Genomic DNA, 18,923 nt, shown 5'->3' with positions numbered 1-18,923 from the left:
TTATAAAACCTGAATGTTTCAGTACTTTTCTGGCATTTTTACCACACTGTATGTTTCTGCAGGTTTGACCTTTTCTCTGTACCCTTGTTTTTATTTCCCTTAATGCAGCTGCAGTAACCCATAGGCTCAGGCTCACACATAACCAAGAATTGTTTGGTTGTTCCAGGTAGTCCATCCGGACATGCTATGGGATCTGCTTGCGTCTGGTACGTCATGGTGACTGCAGTCCTGGCTCACCTTAAAAAAGCTGGAGGAGACACTCGCTACAGGTGAGTAAAGAAACAGGCCACAAACTTGTTCCAGCATGACTAAACCTTGGCACATGGAACACAGAATGCCAAGAAGCGCGTGGCACAAAGTTTCTACCGCTTGAAGTGTCTGACGCAGACTGCAAAACACAAAAATTAAACCACCGTCTCCTATTCTTTTGTCAATTGTCACTGCTCTTTACTTTTCTGCTGTTTATATGCCCATGTTTACCCTCTGTACAGTCTTATGGCTTGAAAGGAAGCAGAACTAGCAGGCAGATTTAGGATCTGCACAGCGGGTGACGTGCAGAAGGAATTCAACCAATCAATCAGTCAGAGAATTTGTAAAGCATACTACTCACCTGTGAGGGTCTCAAGGCGCTGAAGGGGGAGGGGCTGCTACTGCTCGAACAGTCATGTCTTGAGATGTCTCCTGAAGGTATGTAGGTCCTTAGTCTAACGCAGGTGGGTGGGAAGAGTGTTGCACATCTTAGCGGCAAGGTGGGAGAACAATCTGGCGCCGGCGGTTGTTCTGCAGATGCGTGGGACAGTGGCAGTGGCAAGGGCAAGGTCGGTGGAGCGAAGCTGTCGGATCGGGGTGTAGAAGGAGAGCCATCTGTTGAGGTATTCTGGTCCGGTATTGTGCAGTGCCTTGTGGGCATGGGTGAGGAGTTTGAACGGGATTTGCTTGTTGATGGAAAGCCAGTGTAGGTCTCTCAAGTGGGCTCTGATGTGGCACTGGCGGGGGATGTCCAGGATGAGGCATGTGGAGGCGTTCAGGATGCGTTGCAGTCTTTTTTGGAGTTTGGCCATGGTGCCTGCGTAGAGGGCATTGCCGTAGTCCAGCTTGCTGCTTACGGGGGCTTGGGTGACCATTCTGGTTTCCATGGGAATCCATTTGGAGATCTTCCAAAGCATGGGGAGGGTGTTGGCAGAGGAGATGGCGTTGACTTGGTGGGTCATTGATAATGAAGAGTCCAGGGTGAATCTCAGGTTGCGTGCGTGGTCGGTGGGTGTTGGTGCGGTTCCCAGTGTGGCAGGCCACCAGTAGTCGCCCCATGTGGATGGGGTGGAGCCGAAGATGAGGACCTCAGTCTTGTCGGAATTCAGTTTCAGGCAGCTGTTCTTCATCCATTCGGTGATGGCCTTCATTCCTTAATGGAGGTTGGTCGTGGCGGGGTCTTTGTGAGGGAGAGGATCAGCTGGGTGTCATCGGCGTATGAGATGATGTTGCGGTTGTGAGATCGGGCAGTTAGTGAGCGGAGCCATGTAGACGTTAGAGAGTCGGGCTGAGGGATGAACCCTGGGGTACACCGCAGATGATTGTTGTGGCTTAAGAGCCGAATGGAGGGAGGCGGAGGCTCTGAGTTTTGCCGGTGTGGAAGGAGGTGATCCAGTCCAGGGCTCTGTCGCAGATTCATGCGCCGTTGAGGCATGTGCATAGGGTGTGGTGGCAGACGGTGTCGAATGCGGCTGAGAGGTCCAGGAGGATGAGGGCTGAGGCTTCACTGTTGTCCAGTATGGTCCTGATATCGTTGGTGGCAGCGATGAGGGTGGTTTCAGTGCTGTGGTTGCTGCGGAATCCGGATTGGGATGATTCCAGAGTGTTATCACCAAGGGAACGGGTCAGTTGTTTGTTGACAATTTTCTCTAGGACTTTCGCTGGAAAGGGGAGCAGGGAGATGGGCTGGATGTTCTTGAGGTCCTTTGGGCCCACGTTGGGTTTCTTGAGGAGGGCTTGATCTCGGCGTGTTTCCAGCTCTCCGGGAAGGTGGTGGTCTCGAAGGAACTGTTGCTGATCTTCCGGAGTTAGGGTGCGATGACAGAGCTTGCTTTGTTGAAGATGTGGTGAGCGCAGCTGTCAGATGGTGAGCCGGAATGGATGGTGTTCATGATTTTGATGGAGTCGTTGACGTGGGTCCAGGAGAGCAGGAGGCTGGTAAGTCTGTGGTGTCGGTGGGGGTCTGAGTACTGAAGCTGTCATGGATGTCTGCGATCTTGCGGTAGAAGAAGGGAGTCGCAGAGGTATTGTGATGGCGGGATGTCGACGTTTGAGCTGGGGTTGGAGACCTCCTACACAATGTTAAAGAGCTCCTTGTGGCTGTGTGTGTTGTCACCGATGCGTTCTTAGAAGGCGGTTCGGATGAGTTGGTGGTGTCTGCGGATGGTGTTCTTGAAGGCTGTGTGGTTGTCCAGTGTCTTATCTCAGCGCCACTTCTTTTTGAGTCTTCGGCATGATTGCTTAGATTCTTGGAGGCCGGTGGTGAATCCGAAGGCCTTCTGCCGGTACGTCTGTTGGAGGGATTCTAGATCGGGCGAGAGTGTTGGCACAGTCGTCCATCCATTGCCTGAGGTTGCGGGCTGCTGTGTCAGTGATGTCGATAGGTGGGCACCGGGAGAGGGTAGTGATCAGTTGGTCTTCGGTGACCTTGTTCCATCTGCGGTGAGGAATCCATTGCGGGTGATGTGGGTTTCTTGAAGGAGAATTGGATGCAGCGGTGGTCGGTCCAGTGAGTTCGGTGGTGTGGCTGGGGACGTGTTTGCTGGGGGAGAAAATGTGTCCTGCGGAGTGGGTGGGTGTCGTGACGAGCTGCTTGAGGCCGAGGTTGTCGAGCAGGGTGGTAGAGTTGTTATCATTGGTGTTTTCGAGGTGGAAGTTCAAGTCCCCAAGGAGTATGTAGTCTGTGGATGGGAGACCGTGCTTGCTGATGACGTCAGTGATGTAGTCGCTGAACTGCTGTTGGGAGCCAGGGGCTCTGTAAACGAGGGTCCCTCTGAGGGTGGTGTTTGGGTCGGTGTGGATCTGGAAGTGCAGGTGTTCGGTGGTGCTAAGGGGGTCTTCGGTGCCGGTCGTGATTCTAAGGGTGTTCTTGTGGATGATGGCGATGCCTCCTCCTAATTTGTTGGTGCGGTCCCTGCAGGTGATTTTGTAGCCGTCCAGGATGGCTATGGCGATGCTGGGTGCTGAGGAGGGGCTCATCCAGGTCAGGTAGGCGACATCTGAGGAAGCTGAGTCGAGTAGATTTCAAAGTTCTACGGCGTGCTTGTGGACGGGGCGGGTGTTGAGTAGGATGCATCTGAGATGGTTGCATTTTGCCTTGGTGGGTGGGTGGTCGGCGGGGAGGCTGGTGAAGGTGCAGTTCCAGCAGGAGAAGGGTCCGCAGGTGAGCTGCGGGGTGGCTTGATGACAGGTGGATGAGTGGTCGGTGTTGAGTGCATGGAGGGTGGTGGCGTCCTAGCGGAGTCAGGTGTAGCGGAGGTGGGGGGGGGTGTTAAGAACCAGGGGTTCCGGCGCTGGGTGCAGACAGGCTTGCCTTTGGCACGCCTGCAAAGCAGCTGCCATTAAGTAGGGAGGGGGGAGGAGAGGACAGCTGGGAGCAAAAACGGCACGAAAAAAAGGGGAGCGGGGGAGCAGTGGTGGGAGTGCAGCATGAGAGTGAAGGGGGAGCGGGCCATAGGGGCAGCAGTGGTGGGGGAGAGAGGGAGGAGAGAGCGGATTGGAGGGAAAAGCAGAGAGAGTGAAAAAGCAAACAGAACACTGTGGGGAGCGAACAGCACAAGGGAGCAGACACAGAAGAGAGAGCACACAGAGAGCGAGCCAGAGAAAAAGGAGGAGAGAGGCAGAGGGCAGCCTAGTAGGTAAGCAGAGCTCTCCCACTAGACACCAGGGTTGAGGCTAAGGCAGAAGCCTACGGGTGGAGGAGGGCCTTGAACTCCTGACAGGGGTCAGGACCTCAGAGGAACGAGCGCTCTACTTACAAGTGAAGCTATGGGAAGCAGGGAAGTTCACTGACCGGGTCAGTGGTGTTGCTCAACCTACCACGCAGCAGTCGCCATTAAGTGGGGGAGGGGGGGGAAGAGGACAGCTGGGAGGCTAGAGCGAAAACGGCACGAAAAAAGGGGGCTGGCCGCGGTGGCAGTAGCGGGAGTGCAACGCGAAAGTGAGGAGGGGGGCAGGCAGCAGTGGCGGGGGAAGAGAGAGAAAGGGGAAGAGAGAGAAAGGGGCAGAGCGAGAGAGCAGAGTGGAGGGAAAAGCAGAGAAAGAGTGAAAAAGCAAACAGAGCACTGTGGGGAGCGAACAGCACAAGGGGGCAGACACAGAAGAGAGAGCACACAGAGCAAGGCAGAGAAAAAGGAGGAGAGAGGCAGAGGGCAATCTAGTAGGAAAGCAGAGCTCTCCCACTAGACACCAGGGGTGAGGTGCAGGCAGAAGCCTGCAGGTGGAGGAGGGCCTGTAACTCCTGACAGGGGTCAGGAGTTCAGAGGCACGAGGGCTCCACTTACAAGTGGAGCTACAGGAGGCAGAGCAGTTCACTGACCAGGTCAGTGGAATTAGCAAGGAGATCACTTGTGGCCACACATAGGCAAGCGTTAGCTGTACCTGCTAGGTGGCATCCACGTGTACTTCCCACCTCTGCCTATCTGTACATCAAGCTCTCCCATAAGGTCAATGCAGTGAAGAACAGAGGTGAACTTCATTAGTGCATGGCTAGGACCTTTAACACATTCTTTCCTGTTGAGGGCTTTCTACTATCCTGCTAAACTTGGGCCTGTGTGGCCTGTCCTCCTGCCTGCTCTCTATTGATGAGCTTGTCTTTCCATTTTACTCAAGGGTTGGGGATCCTCTGCCTTGAAAGCCAGGTGCCTTTTTACACATTCCACAAGGATTTTAGGCAGGTGCTAGAGGAGCCAGGTACCAAAGGCCTCTTAGATGTGGTGGTCCCACTAAATCCCAAGAGGGTGAATATCTGCCTCTCTTATGAGCCAAAAGGAACCCATTACTTCTTCTGGCCCTTTTTAAAGCACAGACTATATCTTAGTGTCTGTATGACTTTCTAGTGGACATGGTATGTGGCAGACTCTCATTCGTGCATGGCTTTGTTTCTTCTGAAGGTAGTGGAGTCCTATAAAGTAGAAGTCCATTATAGCCACACAAAAGAGGGACATGGCCAAATGTGTTTATGGTTTTATTCAGCCTTTGCCTACAGGTCAGGCCACACATGACAAAAAAGAAACATGAGGTTCCAACTAATGGAGTCAGCAACCCAAATCGAAGGCAGGAGATGCCTGTATACAAAAAGCACTTTTTGTAGCTCTGTCACTGGAGGGCCAGAGAGAGGAACACTTTCATGGCATGGACTCAGTTATAGTTCAGCAGGACAGCAATTGTGGGTTCACAAGAAAACATAATGTTGTATAATAACATCCTAAATGGAAAATCCCTTCCTAGTCCCCAAAAGGCTTCCTCGCACAACTCCAGCGTAAAAGGGTCACAACTTAAACATCATATAAACAACCCAGTTCTGCTTGAAACAGAGGGAGAAACTACTTGAACCTTAACTAAAGGATGGTGATGGGACCCTTGAAACGGGCCTTGTAACTCACACCTGTCCTTTGTCAGACATTTCCTGCTATAGGCATAGACAGACAAATAACTCAGGTTATGATGCACACTCACAACTGAGAACTGAACACCAGTATCACCATTCAGCTCATTGAGTCGCCCTCAGTTCAACTACTTGGCCACTAGACTAAATTCAAATTGCTTTTAACTTTCACCTTTTGCAGCCATGGATCAGGCACCCAGAGCAGAAAGACCAGTCTAGAATGCCCAGTGAATTTTATGTAAATGTTATTGCTCCCTCAATGCTCCCAACATCTATGGTTTTCAGGTTAGTTCTAAGCCTTGCCAGTCTGCAGAGTGGAGCTCATTCATTTGGCCCTAAAACTGGGAAGAATTCAGCACCACTCACTTTAATTTTGGAACTCGAAAACTATATTATGAAAATCCACTTTATACGAATCAAAATGGGTCCACAACAGACATCATTGTTGGCATATGAGAAAGGCTTTGCACCACACCCAATTAAGCATCTGAAGTTTTGCCCTACAAAACAGTATTTGATCGCCCTAAGAAACAAGTTTGATGTTGGGAATCTAAAATTGCTAAAACGTGGACCTAGGTTAGATAAGGCAAACAAAAACAGCCAAAAAAGGCAGATGTATCTGCTTAATTGCAGATCACTCCCTAGGTGCCTGCTCTTGGCTGTATTCGTTCTTGGAACACAAGCGACCCGAGGTATTGTTGCTCAGAGAGGACTTCATGCCTGATGTTGCCTTGACCCTCCCTCAGGGATACACAATTGCTAAATTGAAACGGGAAATAAAAAGGGATGGGGGTGTGGCCATAATTTATAAGACTGAGCTGCAAGGGACATTTTCTCCTATTTGTATCCCAGGGAGTGAAAGTCTTCTTTTCTCAATTGAACTTTCCTCCACCTTCACTATTTCAGTTTTATTGTTGTACCGTTCCCCAGGAACGGCTACCCAGTTTATTCAGACCCAGTCTGATATTGTTGCAGAGTACAGCCTTCAGACCGAATTTTACTTTACTGGGTGATTTAAATTTACATTTGAAGATGACAATTATGAAAATGCAAAAAATCTAGTACACGGGCGTGCTGCTGTCACGGGTGGTTAAGCGTCCTATTCACAATTTAGACCATCTCCTGGATCCCATTTTTACAAATATATCTGACATGGGTACAGGAGCTCCTGTTCCAATTTACTGGTCAGACCATAATATCATGCCTCTTCATTTGTGCAGAACAGGAAATAAAGTCAGTTTGTCTCAACAGCCCAGGCTTATCCGCTGCTGGTCAAAACTGGACGCAGTGATATGTGAAAGCTCTCTTGCGCCCAAAAAGAAAGGGAAAAATCACAGAAAGGTATGACCGGTTTGAGAGCTGGCTGAGGAATATCCTGGACAACCTCTTCCCTTTAAGATTACAGAAGGCTAATTGTCTTGGTGGTCATGGCCCATAGTTCTGCTTAGAGCTAGTGGAGGTAAAGAAAGAATCCAAAAAAGTGGAAAAGATATGGAGGAAAAATGATGATGAATCCAGTAAGTTAAATTACAAGGGAGCAGCGAAAAAATATCACTATGAGAAGATAAAAGCTAGAGTTACCTATTCTAGCTCAAAGAATGATAGTGCACCAAACGTGTCTGAAGAGCTATTTAATTGGTGAACCTGTTTAAGAAGCCAGCCAGGAGTCAGTCTGGTCCCCTTCCCCAAGGCCTGTTGCAATATGTTTGCTAACTATTTCTTAGAAAAGGTTAATAACATCCTTGATACATTGCCGGGGGATTCTGGTCACATCAAGGTTTCCCATATACCTCACATAGAATGTATGGCCAAGGAGAAATTAATGCCATTCCCAGAAATTAGCAAGAATTTTACTGAAGAGATTTATCAAATCAGGATCACTGTGAGATCCAGCTCCCCCTCGAAATAGTTAGGAAAGGGGGAAATGCTATCCTGTTAGTTGTGACTGATATTTTTAACTAATCATTGGATGGATTGAGTGTTTCCCCCCTGCATGGAAACATGCAATTGTGAGACCCCTGCTGAAGATGTCCTCTGTTGATCCATTGTGTGTTGAGAGCTATAGGCCAATTTCCCTTCTTCCCGGGGCCATTAAAACCCTTGAGAAATTTGTGAGCAAACATCTTTCCTTATTTCTTGAGGCCCATGGAATTTTGCAACCGATTCATACAGGTTTTAGACCTGTAAGCAGTACAGAAACTGCTTAGTTAGCAGTTAAAGAAGGATTCTGTTCAGCAGTGTTGATCTTACTAGATCTGAGTGCAGCCTTTGACACTGTCTCCCATCCCGTTTTGATTCAGAGGCTGGAGGAGGTCAGAATTTCTAGGATGGCACTCAAATGTCTCACTGCCTTTCTTAAAGATAGAAGCTTTCAAGTCCATGGAGAGTCTTGGTGTTCGGTTACTCACTCTTTAAAGTGTGGGGTTCTGCAAGTCATCATTAAGCCGTACCTTCTTTAATTTTTATGTTCTCCCTCTAGCAGAGATTCTACAGGCCTTTGCATATGACACACAGATCATCATTACCCTCACCCCACACAGGAAACGTTTTCAACCTACTCAATGCCTATCTAAAACAAGTAACAGACTGGATGTCTAACAGGATCTTAAAACTAAACCGAGAAAAAAAACAGAAGTGTTAGTGGCAAGGAACAACTCTTCTAGCTGGTTGGAATTATGTTGGCCTGACAATCTTGGTGATGAGCCCTCTCCTAAATCAGAAGTAAACAGTCTAGTGTTCTGGATAGATAACTTATCTATAGAGGTCCGGGTCAGGAAGTTGGCCTCAAGCTGCTTTGGACTACTAAGGACACACAGAAAATTGCTCAAATGGCTGCCTGGCCCCACACGGAGAGTTGTAGTGGAAGGTCTGTTGATATCACGTTTAGATTACAGAAACGGTTTGTATCTGCGAAGCCCCAAACCTGTTGTGAAAAGGCTTCGAGTGATTAAAAATGGTGCAGCCTGGACTCTTACAAATGCCAAAGCATCACTTCGTCACATCGGCCTTGGCATCTCTGCATTGGCTACCAGTCTATAAGAGAATTCAGTTTAAAACCCCTTGTCTAGCTCATCGTCCAATACATATGAAGGCCCCAAAGCTGATACAGCGATTGTTGAGTCCTTACAGCCCCAGCAGATCACTGCGATCCACTGACCAAAGGCTCTTTTTGGTCCCCAGGATTAAGCAAGCAAGGAGTTTGGGGTGCTCCTTTGCCTTTTTAGCACCTAAACTCTAGAACACCCTTCCGCCTGAACTAAGAAAGAACAAGGCAGAATGGAGTTTTAGGAAACACTTGAAGAGTTTCCTGTTTAGCTAGTCCTACTGACGTGTATTAATTAGACTTTGCGACTGATGTGTCTTAAGCACTGGGAGACCTGCTGGATAACCTTGCACTTTAGAAATGTTGCAGAATAAAAATTCAAAATTCAATCTGTTTCTGCATAAAAGTGAACCAGACCCTTTCTCAGCTGTTGAATTCTTCACTGAAACCCATTTCTTTCTGCACGTAGAAGTGAATATGAAAGGCAGCCACATGCACCATTCCGCATACATCCCGTAAACACCATTACAAAGATACACACACAAAAAGCAAAGTGTTCCTAATCTGTCACCATCCTGGCAAATGTCACTCGCTGGAACTCTAGAACCAAAGATTTACATATAGAAGGAAGGGTAAGGTAACAATATCCATTTTGGAACCTTTGGTCCAGTGGGTTCTCTTCTTTTATGATTCACAGTCACCATTCACGAACCAGTTAAGTCAATATTCTTACATCATGTTAGGCTGGATTTGAACTAGTGCAGATATGCACATTGGGTGGAGGTGGGAGGGGCAAGGAAAAGGTGCTGGACACATTTTCTTTTAAAAGACTATGATTGCAATAGTAATGTTTGTCTTTGTTTTCAAGGTGCGTTCGAATCTTCCTCTGGACTCTGTTCTGGGTGATACAACTCAGTGTGTGCGTCTCCCGTGTCTTTGTGGCCACACACTTCCCACATCAAGTCATTCTTGGAGTCTTAGCAGGTAACCTGTTCACTGTTTTTCAAGGGTGCTCTGCATAGGGGTGCTGTGGGGGTGTGGTGTATTTACCCATGTGGAGGATAGCGTTGGGGAGGTCTAAGTGCCACACCTGTTAAAGATATTTCATAGTACTTACTGACAAAACAAAATACCTTCAGAGGCAACACGCCACTACCTTCTCATTGACACCCTGCACATTACTGTATCAACACCAGAAATTTCCTCAGCAAAATGTATACGTAAAACTTTCGCCCGCTCCACCCCACAAATCACTACCTCAGTGAGTGAAAAGAAGCATCAAATTGGTTATTACACATGCACAACCGTAGTGGGTGCTCTTGGAGTGATAGTTCTATCACGTCAAGGGAAGAGGCCATACCTCTCTTTTACAGCAGGTCCACTATATGACGAATTTTCAAGATGGAAGCTGTAGAGCAGTTCAAACTGCACTGTCTTGCTGGTGTTCTTCCTCGCCCCATGACTGAACTGAGATTTTTTCCAAAGCATTTGTTAAGCAAAAGGAAATGATGAACACTTTCCGTAACTGTTTCAATCTTGGATTTACCACAGCAATAATTATTGGAAATACTTTATTTCATGATGAAGATTTTGCAGGAATAGCCATCTAGACTTGGTCGCTGCTTTAAGAATCCGACCAAATTGAATTATTTCTTCCCCATAATCCAGGGATAAGTTTATACGTTGCAAGTGCTGAAATAGTGTGTCTTTTGCACCAGTGCAAACTGTGTTCCGCTACAGCACTTTTGAAGCTGGCCCATGAGCCAGCTTATCCAGTAGTCAGACTGGCTGAAACAGTTCCACTGGCCCCAATGTCTTTGCAACAGACTTTCTGGAAAGGGCAAATACGCACAATCAAAATTTGTTTAAAGCAAAAATCAACGTGGTCGCTAGTCTGTGGTTCTATTACTAGGCTAGATCTTAATATGAAATTGAACTGTCACAAGACAGGGAGAAGTACCACAGTAGGTAGGCCACACTCACGCCAGAGATGGGCAACTCATCTTAAAGTTTGCCAATCTTGCTAATACAGCGTTACAAACAACTGATAGCTGATCTAAACCCAGCAGTTGAGGGCCTCAACACTAAGCCAGAGGTCCTAACCATTGTTCAAAATTGACAAACTTGAACATGATCATTGGAAATTCTAGGTCAAGTTGCATATACGCGAGGGAGTTGGAGGGGGTAGATTAAGGAATGGTCATGGAAATCTGCAGATGAAATCAACACCATAACACAAAAATACTTAAAGAATCCTCCCCAAGAAATGAATAAAAATAAAGTCAGCACAACTATTTGTCTTTAATTTCCATTTAAGGTAATGGGAAAAATCGTTCTAAGAGGGACAGTTAAGGTGGATATTGAAGTGATCTTGGGTGTAAGTGACAGGCTAGGAATAGGATTATCATAAGTGATAGTTTACACATACAAATATTTAACACTAGGATGACGTGCCACAATTAAGACATTGTCAAGAAGGGAGCTAATCTCAATTTGAAGTTTCAACCAAAAATTAAAGTGGAAAGTCGACACAAACGTACGGTTTTCAGTATAGGAAGATATACGGAGTCACTTCATTCTCCGAAATCTTAGTACGAGAGGAGAAGTTTGATGTACGTCTGTAAATCATGTGAGGTGGTGTTCAGATCCATGGTAAACATAGCTACGTTCTAAGGTAAGTGTACAACATCTATGGAAAATCAGGCACTGATCACAGAACAAATTGGTCTTGGATTGCACCTGATTTTTTTTTTGATTTTTTAAGGGACACATACCCTACACATACGTTAATTATCAAGGAATTGAGGAGAAGAAAAAAAAAAGAAAAAAAAAGGAACAATCCATCATCTGTTTTTTTTTAATAATCTTTTACAGGCATGCTTGTCGCTGAAGCCTTCAACCACACGTCCTGGATTTACAGTGCCAGCAGCAGGCAGTACAGTGCTGTCACCTTAGCTCTCTTCCTCTTTGCACTCGGGTTGTATCTGCTGCTGAAACTCATTGATGTAGACTTGCTGTGGTCAGTGGAACGAGCAACCAAGTGGTGTGCCAACCCAGACTGGATCCACATGGACACTATGCCGTTTTCTGGCCTGTACCGAAACCTAGGGGCTCTCTTTGGCTTGGGCCTAGCAGTCAACCTAAAAGCTTCACAACGAGGTTTTAGCAAAAAGAAGATGATGCAGGGGAGCTTGAAAGGCCTCTCAATGGTTATCTCCTTGGCTGCCCTTCAGCTATTAGACTATCTTCGCATTCCGACCAGCTCCCCATTTCTCTTCTATGCCCTGTCCTTCTGCAAGTGCGCTATCATTCCTTTGATGACTGTGGCCTTTGTACCATCCTGCATTGAATGGATAACCAACAGCAAAGATGAGAAAGCCTTTGTGTGAGGCTCCTTATAAAGCCATATGATATGAAGATAGAGCACATTACTGCTAAAATAGAATCACCGTATGACAGGTACTTTTGGCAAACATGTTTCTGAGAAGTACTTTGGATTTGCTTATATTGTGCTAACCCATTCTTGCAGAGTGCAACAGCGTTCAATAATTAAGTTTACAATGTAATTACTTTAGGAAGACGTAATTGACAGTCCAAAACTATGGCACCCATGGGCTCACGTGTATTTAAGAGAGTTAAAAATGTACCTGAAACATCTTTCGAGTATGATTGAACAATCTGCATCAATTAGGGGAAAAGTTGTAGGAGTGTACAAAAAGAACAGAAGTTTTGAACCCTCAAAAGGACCTCATTAAGCTTACTGAGTGGTTTGGCTTTTTGAGAAACAGGGAATTTTAGTTCATGGGTTTGACAAGTTCTAAATAAATTGCTCCATAACTTGATAAATACAAAATCATTAGTTGCTTGCACTAGGAATTGCAACCAAGCAAAGACAGCAGTACTCTACAAAAGAAACAAATGATATATCACTAGAAAATTCTAGCTAACAATAGCAAGCTGAGGAACGTTACAGTCGCAAAGCTTAGGAAAAGAAAAAACTAAATTAACATTTGCAACTCAACATACTGAACAAGTCAACTCCAATCATCAATCAAATGCAACTACTATCAATGATAATTTTTAGCAAAAATATACACCCATAGTTTTTAATTTGTGGCCACGGCTGCAGGCAGGTGGGGGCACTAGCATTTAAACTGGGGACAGGAACCAACAGACTGACTCAGAGCAGGAGACAGAGACACACCATTGCCAATTGTAGGTCGTATTTTCATTGTCTACCGGTTAAAGTAGATAAGATAATTTTGAGGGGGCAAATTAATTAGCCACTTCTTTTGTTTAGGCAGGCAAAGGCCCAAGTGTGTCTAGGAAAAATCTATGTGTATCATTGGAAAAAGTTGGATGTGAGCTGCCCGATTTCGAACAGTATTCTTAGCAGATTAGTTCTACCTCACTGTGAAAATCAGGATGTTTGTGGGTATACTGGACACAATGAAAAGCCATGGGGCTTAGTGGCATAATTTGATAGCATAACATTCTTTAAGACTCAAATTTAAGATGCTGATACCCATTTGTGAAGTATATAGAATGTGGAAGAAACAACTAAACTACAAAGAGGGGAAACTGGACGTGTAGACTCATGGGATAACCAGTCACTCCATGCAGAATTCACAGTTTTTTTGTGATGCCTTTAATGCAGCCTCAAGGGGTTTTATTATGGGTTTTGTTCACTCCAAAACGAAAACTGCGCAACAAAAGCCTGCTGCCATCTTGGTACACAGTCACTTGAACATATACAAGCAAAAACAGCAAACTAGATCTTGATGCCTTAGTTACAGCTAAGATTGAATTCAACAAATATCTGACTGAACAAGCCTGTGGTACACTCCTTAAACTAAACACCAAATATAATGGTGGTAACAATAGAGATGCTTCCCTCCTAGGCCGTTATTTTAAGAGCTTTTTTTATTTCTTTATTAACATTTTCAGATAACCACTAGTAGTAATGGACACATTTTATAGGCCCAGTCTTCCTTCTTATAGCTTTCCAAAGTATAGTCTGCAGGCTCCTCTATATGCCTGCATGCTGTTCCAACAATTCCACCCCCAAAAGGCAAAAAATACAAAGCTGCTCATCGCAATCCATCGCTTGGCCACTATAAGCCCTAGTATCGCCAAGCGCCTGCTCAGTTTCTTCTTCCGATAGAACAGAAGTTACTAGGAATTGGAGAGATTGGGGCATCGGAGAGGAAAATCAATTGCTTGAGGATAAAGGTTTCTTTTCCTTCTTGGGAGAAAAGAAGTTTATAGTTTGATCCCAAACCAACGTCTTCAGCTATCTTCTGTCAAGAAGTGTTTTTACCGGAGGTAAGAAAGAGGATGGAAAGTGACCGTTTAATTCGACATTTACTGAAAGTTCCACCAAGGCTTTATAGAACTAGTTTATAAAAGCTTACCTCAACACAACATAAAAATAGGAACAGTTTGTCACCAAGCTTCATAATTATAGTTTTTAGAATCTGGCGGGAAATGAACTTAGATGTGGACTACTCTCCCATCATTTTGGGGCTATGAAGCATTTAATATTTCTCAGCACACAGACACCATAACATGGAAGTGGAATCTCAGTAGAGTCAAGTGACCAACGTATGTGGTCTCATTTGGAGGTGGGATCCTGCTTGCATAATATATAGGGTTGCTCAGAAGTAAGAATGTTCGGGGAACAACTGTATGAGAAAATGAGCAGTGAATTGAAAATGGATTTGGAGGGGGAGGGGGGGGGGGGAGAAATGGAAGAGGCAGGAGGCTTACTATAGGTATAATTATATAATATGCCGGAATTAGTCTGTGCTGTGTCTTCGATGTATGTTGTGAATTCTCTTTCTTGCTCAAATACTAGAGATAAAGGAAGAAAGGTAAATTACACATATGTTTAAAAACACATTCTTAACATATTTAAGACAGCAGTAAAGTTGTGGTCAAGTGATAACCAGTAATCTGGCATTGAAAATAACTGGTGATAAGTCATTTAATTTGCAAAAAAAAGTGGGACGGGGTCAAAGTTCCATTGCACTTCACATTACCTCATTGTTTCTAAAATAATAAATATTCACTCAAGTACAGAGACTGTGCGTGTGATTTTTCTCAAAATGCTGTGCTGCCAACTAATAGAAGGTATGGTAAATGATTGAAATAAATACATCTTTGCCCTTATGTTATTATAGGGGTAAAATCTAGCATATGCATTTAATGGGAAGATTATGGGGTGGTGTGATGGATTCAGGTTTCCAGCCCGTTCTACAACGAAGTGGTGAACAGGTGGAACACTTGTCCTCTAGGACATGAACTCAGGGCGAAGCCAGGTTTTGGTGATCAACAGTTCATTAACATCGGACAGAGTCTGATGGTTTTTGCTAAATGGCGCAGGTTCATTAGTACAGAGTACTTCATACTGAAGCTTTACAATTACTGGAGTGTGAGTGCACAGGACGTACATCTTCACTAGTCACATGGTGGCACAAGCAAGCACCCCAGTCATACAGTGGAGTACAACATAGGACCAGAAGCGACTCATCTAAGCCATAGTTTCAGTGTTAACTTTGTTAATAATTTCATTTCGAAATCATAGTAGGTAAATTTGTCTTGTGTGGGATATCTTGAAAATCTGGCACAAATTCTGGTCTCCACGGATCTATGTTGGGGACCTATTGGCTATGCCAGCATTTCCCATCTGTGCTATAGAGATCAAAGGTCTGTAGTTTTGCTTTATAAATTCCCGAGGACGTGCCCTGTGAGCTACACTATCTCACTTTTTTCTGCATCTCTGCCTCCTTACAGAAGACCGTAACATATGCAAAAAATCTCAAACTCTAAAAAGAGTTGTAATGAGGTCTCTCCTATTCTAGGAGTGGCTGCAAAGACCATTTGTCGCTAACACACAACACATCTGATCCCACATCTGCCCCCGATCCAGGGTCAAGTGCAGAGCTCCAAACAAAATCCAACAACACCATCTCGATTTGCAAAGGAGACCATTTGTCGCTAACCTACAACACACTTGATCTCACATCTGCACCTGATGCAGGGTCAAGTGCAGCGCTCCAAAAAAAAAAAAAGTCCAACAACAGTCTCGATTCTCAAAAGAAGTATTAAAGTGCTTCAGGGTAACAAGACCTAAGGTGAACAGCTGTCCCAGGTTTGATGGGACAGTCATGCTTTTCTACCATCTTTCATGGTAAATTTAGCAAATGTTCTGGTTTACACTAAGTTGACTGGACAAAGTGGGAGACAAGTTTTTGTTTATCCTAGCGCAGAATTAGTTGTCCTCAACAGAAAGCTACTCATTAAACAGAGATGATTTCGGGCGTAAAGGTTTGGTTTAATTCCTATTAGTGCCCAATTGTCTTGTGTTTTGTATGTTGCTGAGTGCTCGCAAGAAGTCACTCAGTCTGTAGTTGATGGAAATTTGTAGTTCTACATCTAGGTTTGTGGAATGTTGTAGGTTTTGATTTTTAAAGCCTCGTCACCCTAAACCATGGTCACCCTAAGTCAACATGCAAAGGGAAAAATTTGATTACAAGATTTTTCACATGGGCCCCTAACTTGTGGGTGAAGTAGTGTGAAACGTAAAACATTAATTTCGCCATAAGGTGTAAGAGAAACTTGGAAGCTTATTTTCCACAATTAAAGTCAATCCAGATTGGTGGGTCTGACTCAGTCACGGCCAAATCAACAAATGTTTAATTGATATTTAGATTGCCTGGAGGCATTTGTTTATCCACATCATAAATGTCTTACTGAGAAAGAATGCGCCCTGGTTAAACAAGACATTACCCATATTTCAGAGGTGAACGATGAGACTCAAATACCAAAAAGCAGCTTCATCTGAAATTGTAAAAGGCTGCCTTCTTGGTTGTACTTGTGATTAAGAAATTTTACAGTGTTTTAATAATGCCCAGAACGTCAAAAAAGGAGACACGACACCTAAGAAGCAGCTTAAAAGTCCAAGCCACCATTCAACTAGAAACGTAATTGTTAAGGCAGCTCAGTGGGTTAATGCACCTGGAGCATAAATAGGTGTGCACAAGCCGAGGTAGTACTAACATCTTATTAAGGATAAGAAAATAAATCTTGTACAACAAGCTACATAAGGATCAGTGGTATTAATCAAGATACAGTAGGTAGTGGACGAAAGACTGATTTTGCCTGTCAACCCGTCTCCATCAACCAGGGCTTCGGGGGTGCTTATCCAACACAGTTTGTGGATTCTGCTTTGCGCTCCCCCCAACCAGGTTAAAGTAACAACTGCACAACCAAGAAACATCCACAACCAACATTATTAAAAAATGCTCCTTAGAGGATGACTTTTCTCAAAGAGGCCCTACACCTTTCAGTGAGTAGTGCATCAAGCCTCGCCACATCCTGAAGACAAAGGTAAGAATGAGATCCAGACTGAGGGATATATGGCATTTCCTTCCTTATATTTGAAGAACAAGTTCTGAAATTATTTGTTAGCATATTACAAAGCTAATTGGTCGAGCGTGTGACAACGAACATCAATATGAAAATGGCGGCTGGATGCAAAAATAAGGCCAAGATGAAACACTTAAGTAGATGATCATCTATCCGTGACTCACTCGCTCCATCAACTTCTGTAACCAGTCTTCCACTCCACACCTCCCGGTGAAAGTACTTGCCAGACTCAATTTTACTTCATTGATTCTAGACCCGCCTCCGCTCGCAATACCCATTAACCGTTGACCAGGCCTTCAGCTTCCAACACTGCCTTTACTGTGTCCTACAGACTGCACCTTTGCAGCTATAGTCCTACACTCCAGCCAGGAGTCACACTCACCATTCGCCTCAACAAGAGTCAAATGCAACCTTGCCTGCCTAGAACCTCTTTTTAGAATCTTCAATGCAAGGTACCAGGCTGCAGCCAAGACTAAAAGTGTCTGTGCAGTTTATAATGGCCTGGAAAGACATTTAGTTTTAAATTTCGGATAGAAGTTACTTAATCTGCACAAAGAATCTTGCCTCGAGGGTAGTTCGCTCCTTTTCGGTATGCGGTGCGAGGGATGAAGGGCGTCCCTTCTTGCACAGGGATCATATTAGGAGAGTGGTGTAGCACTGTATGAGGCAGCTTCAAGTATTTTTTCAACTAGGTACTACTGTTTGTACTTATAAAAAGGCACCAAACCGTATTAAAGTTACTGATTTCTAAGTGCCATCTGGGTGTCTGCATTTTCCTTTATGTGGCAAATAAAATTACTGAACGTCCCGTATGGCTTTGTAAGGCATTAAAAAATAGATTATTTTCATCGTGAATTAAGGCAAAAGAAGAGCTTTCCGTGTCTCCTCAAGAATACTAAAATGGGGTTCACTAAGTGTTTTGAAGTGCTACACTTATTAAAAGTTGTAGTCAATCACATAACGATTAACTTGTTTATTTTAAATATTAATGGCTCACTCTGGAATAAAAGAAAACTAAGCTACTGAAAAAATATAAAACAATTTAATCCACTTGTTGATAATGCAACCAATGTCACTAAAGAAACTGTTTTTATCTTGGCAAGTGACTGCAGACGGACTTCTTTCGCCGGCTCGCTTCTCCATGTGGCAATTGACTCAGAGCAGACCTGTTCCGTAGAGGAGAAGAGGCAAAAGCAATTTAAGATTCAGAAGTCCTTCTCCAAATCTGGAAAAAAAAGATATAGAAGATTTAAAGAAGTTAGTGCTGCACAGCAGAATCAGAACCAGTAGCTGCCCTATAATACAGTGGGGCGTGCTATAGTTGGGCATCCTCCCATCACTCCAGTGATGGACAGTGCCAGATTAGGCTTCTTTGGCCTGTGTGCCTCTTTCTTTCATGTTACAGGGCTCGGTGACATGCAAGCTGATGTCACAATACATTTAGGATAACCTCAAATGGAAATCACAAGATAGTGCTTCGAAAGGGAGTTGCAGCATAGCATTGTAACATAAAGGCTATACTTCATGCACATTTATTGGAACCAAAATGTGAATACTTTTCCGCATCTGCCTCTTTAGTGGAAATGGTCAAGCACATGACACGTCCTGCCTGGCGCGTACAACAGGTCTCATATGCCTACCACAAAGACTGAAGTAGAATTTGTATTTCTATTATTTTGCATTGGGAATAGATTTAATATTTAGCTCTCACAGAATCACAGCTTGCCCATAAAGCTCTTGCCCTTGGATTTTCACTTCGCCCACTGCTGCTGGCAGAGGTTCTGGTTCACGGCCCATAGTGTGCAACAGAGTGGA

General features: G+C 44.6%; 2 protein-coding genes across 2 annotated transcripts in view; one reads left to right on the top strand and one right to left on the bottom strand.

The window, feature by feature from the left end:
* The window catches only part of LOC138292255 (glucose-6-phosphatase 2-like), a 30,764-nt gene extending 16,362 nt beyond the window's left edge, over positions 1-14,402 (top strand). The window contains exons 3-5 of the mRNA XM_069230723.1: positions 167-269; positions 9,547-9,662; positions 11,553-14,402. Coding sequence (XP_069086824.1) covers positions 167-269; positions 9,547-9,662; positions 11,553-12,067 — 734 coding nt within the window. The 3' untranslated portion in view covers positions 12,068-14,402. The remainder of the gene's footprint in view (positions 1-166; positions 270-9,546; positions 9,663-11,552) is intronic.
* Positions 14,403-18,066: 3,664 nt separating this feature from the next.
* Positions 18,067-18,923, bottom strand: part of PRIM1 (DNA primase subunit 1) — a 36,940-nt gene continuing 36,083 nt past the window's right edge. Inside the window, exon 13 of the mRNA XM_069230722.1 lies at positions 18,067-18,333. Within this exon, the coding sequence (XP_069086823.1) occupies positions 18,314-18,333 (20 nt within the window). The 3' untranslated portion in view covers positions 18,067-18,313. The remainder of the gene's footprint in view (positions 18,334-18,923) is intronic.

Source organism: Pleurodeles waltl, chromosome 4_2 (genome assembly GCF_031143425.1).
Source record: "Pleurodeles waltl isolate 20211129_DDA chromosome 4_2, aPleWal1.hap1.20221129, whole genome shotgun sequence".
In the NCBI taxonomy this organism is placed as follows: Eukaryota; Metazoa; Chordata; class Amphibia; order Caudata; family Salamandridae; genus Pleurodeles; species Pleurodeles waltl.
This window is presented reverse-complemented; position numbering and strand designations above follow the sequence as displayed.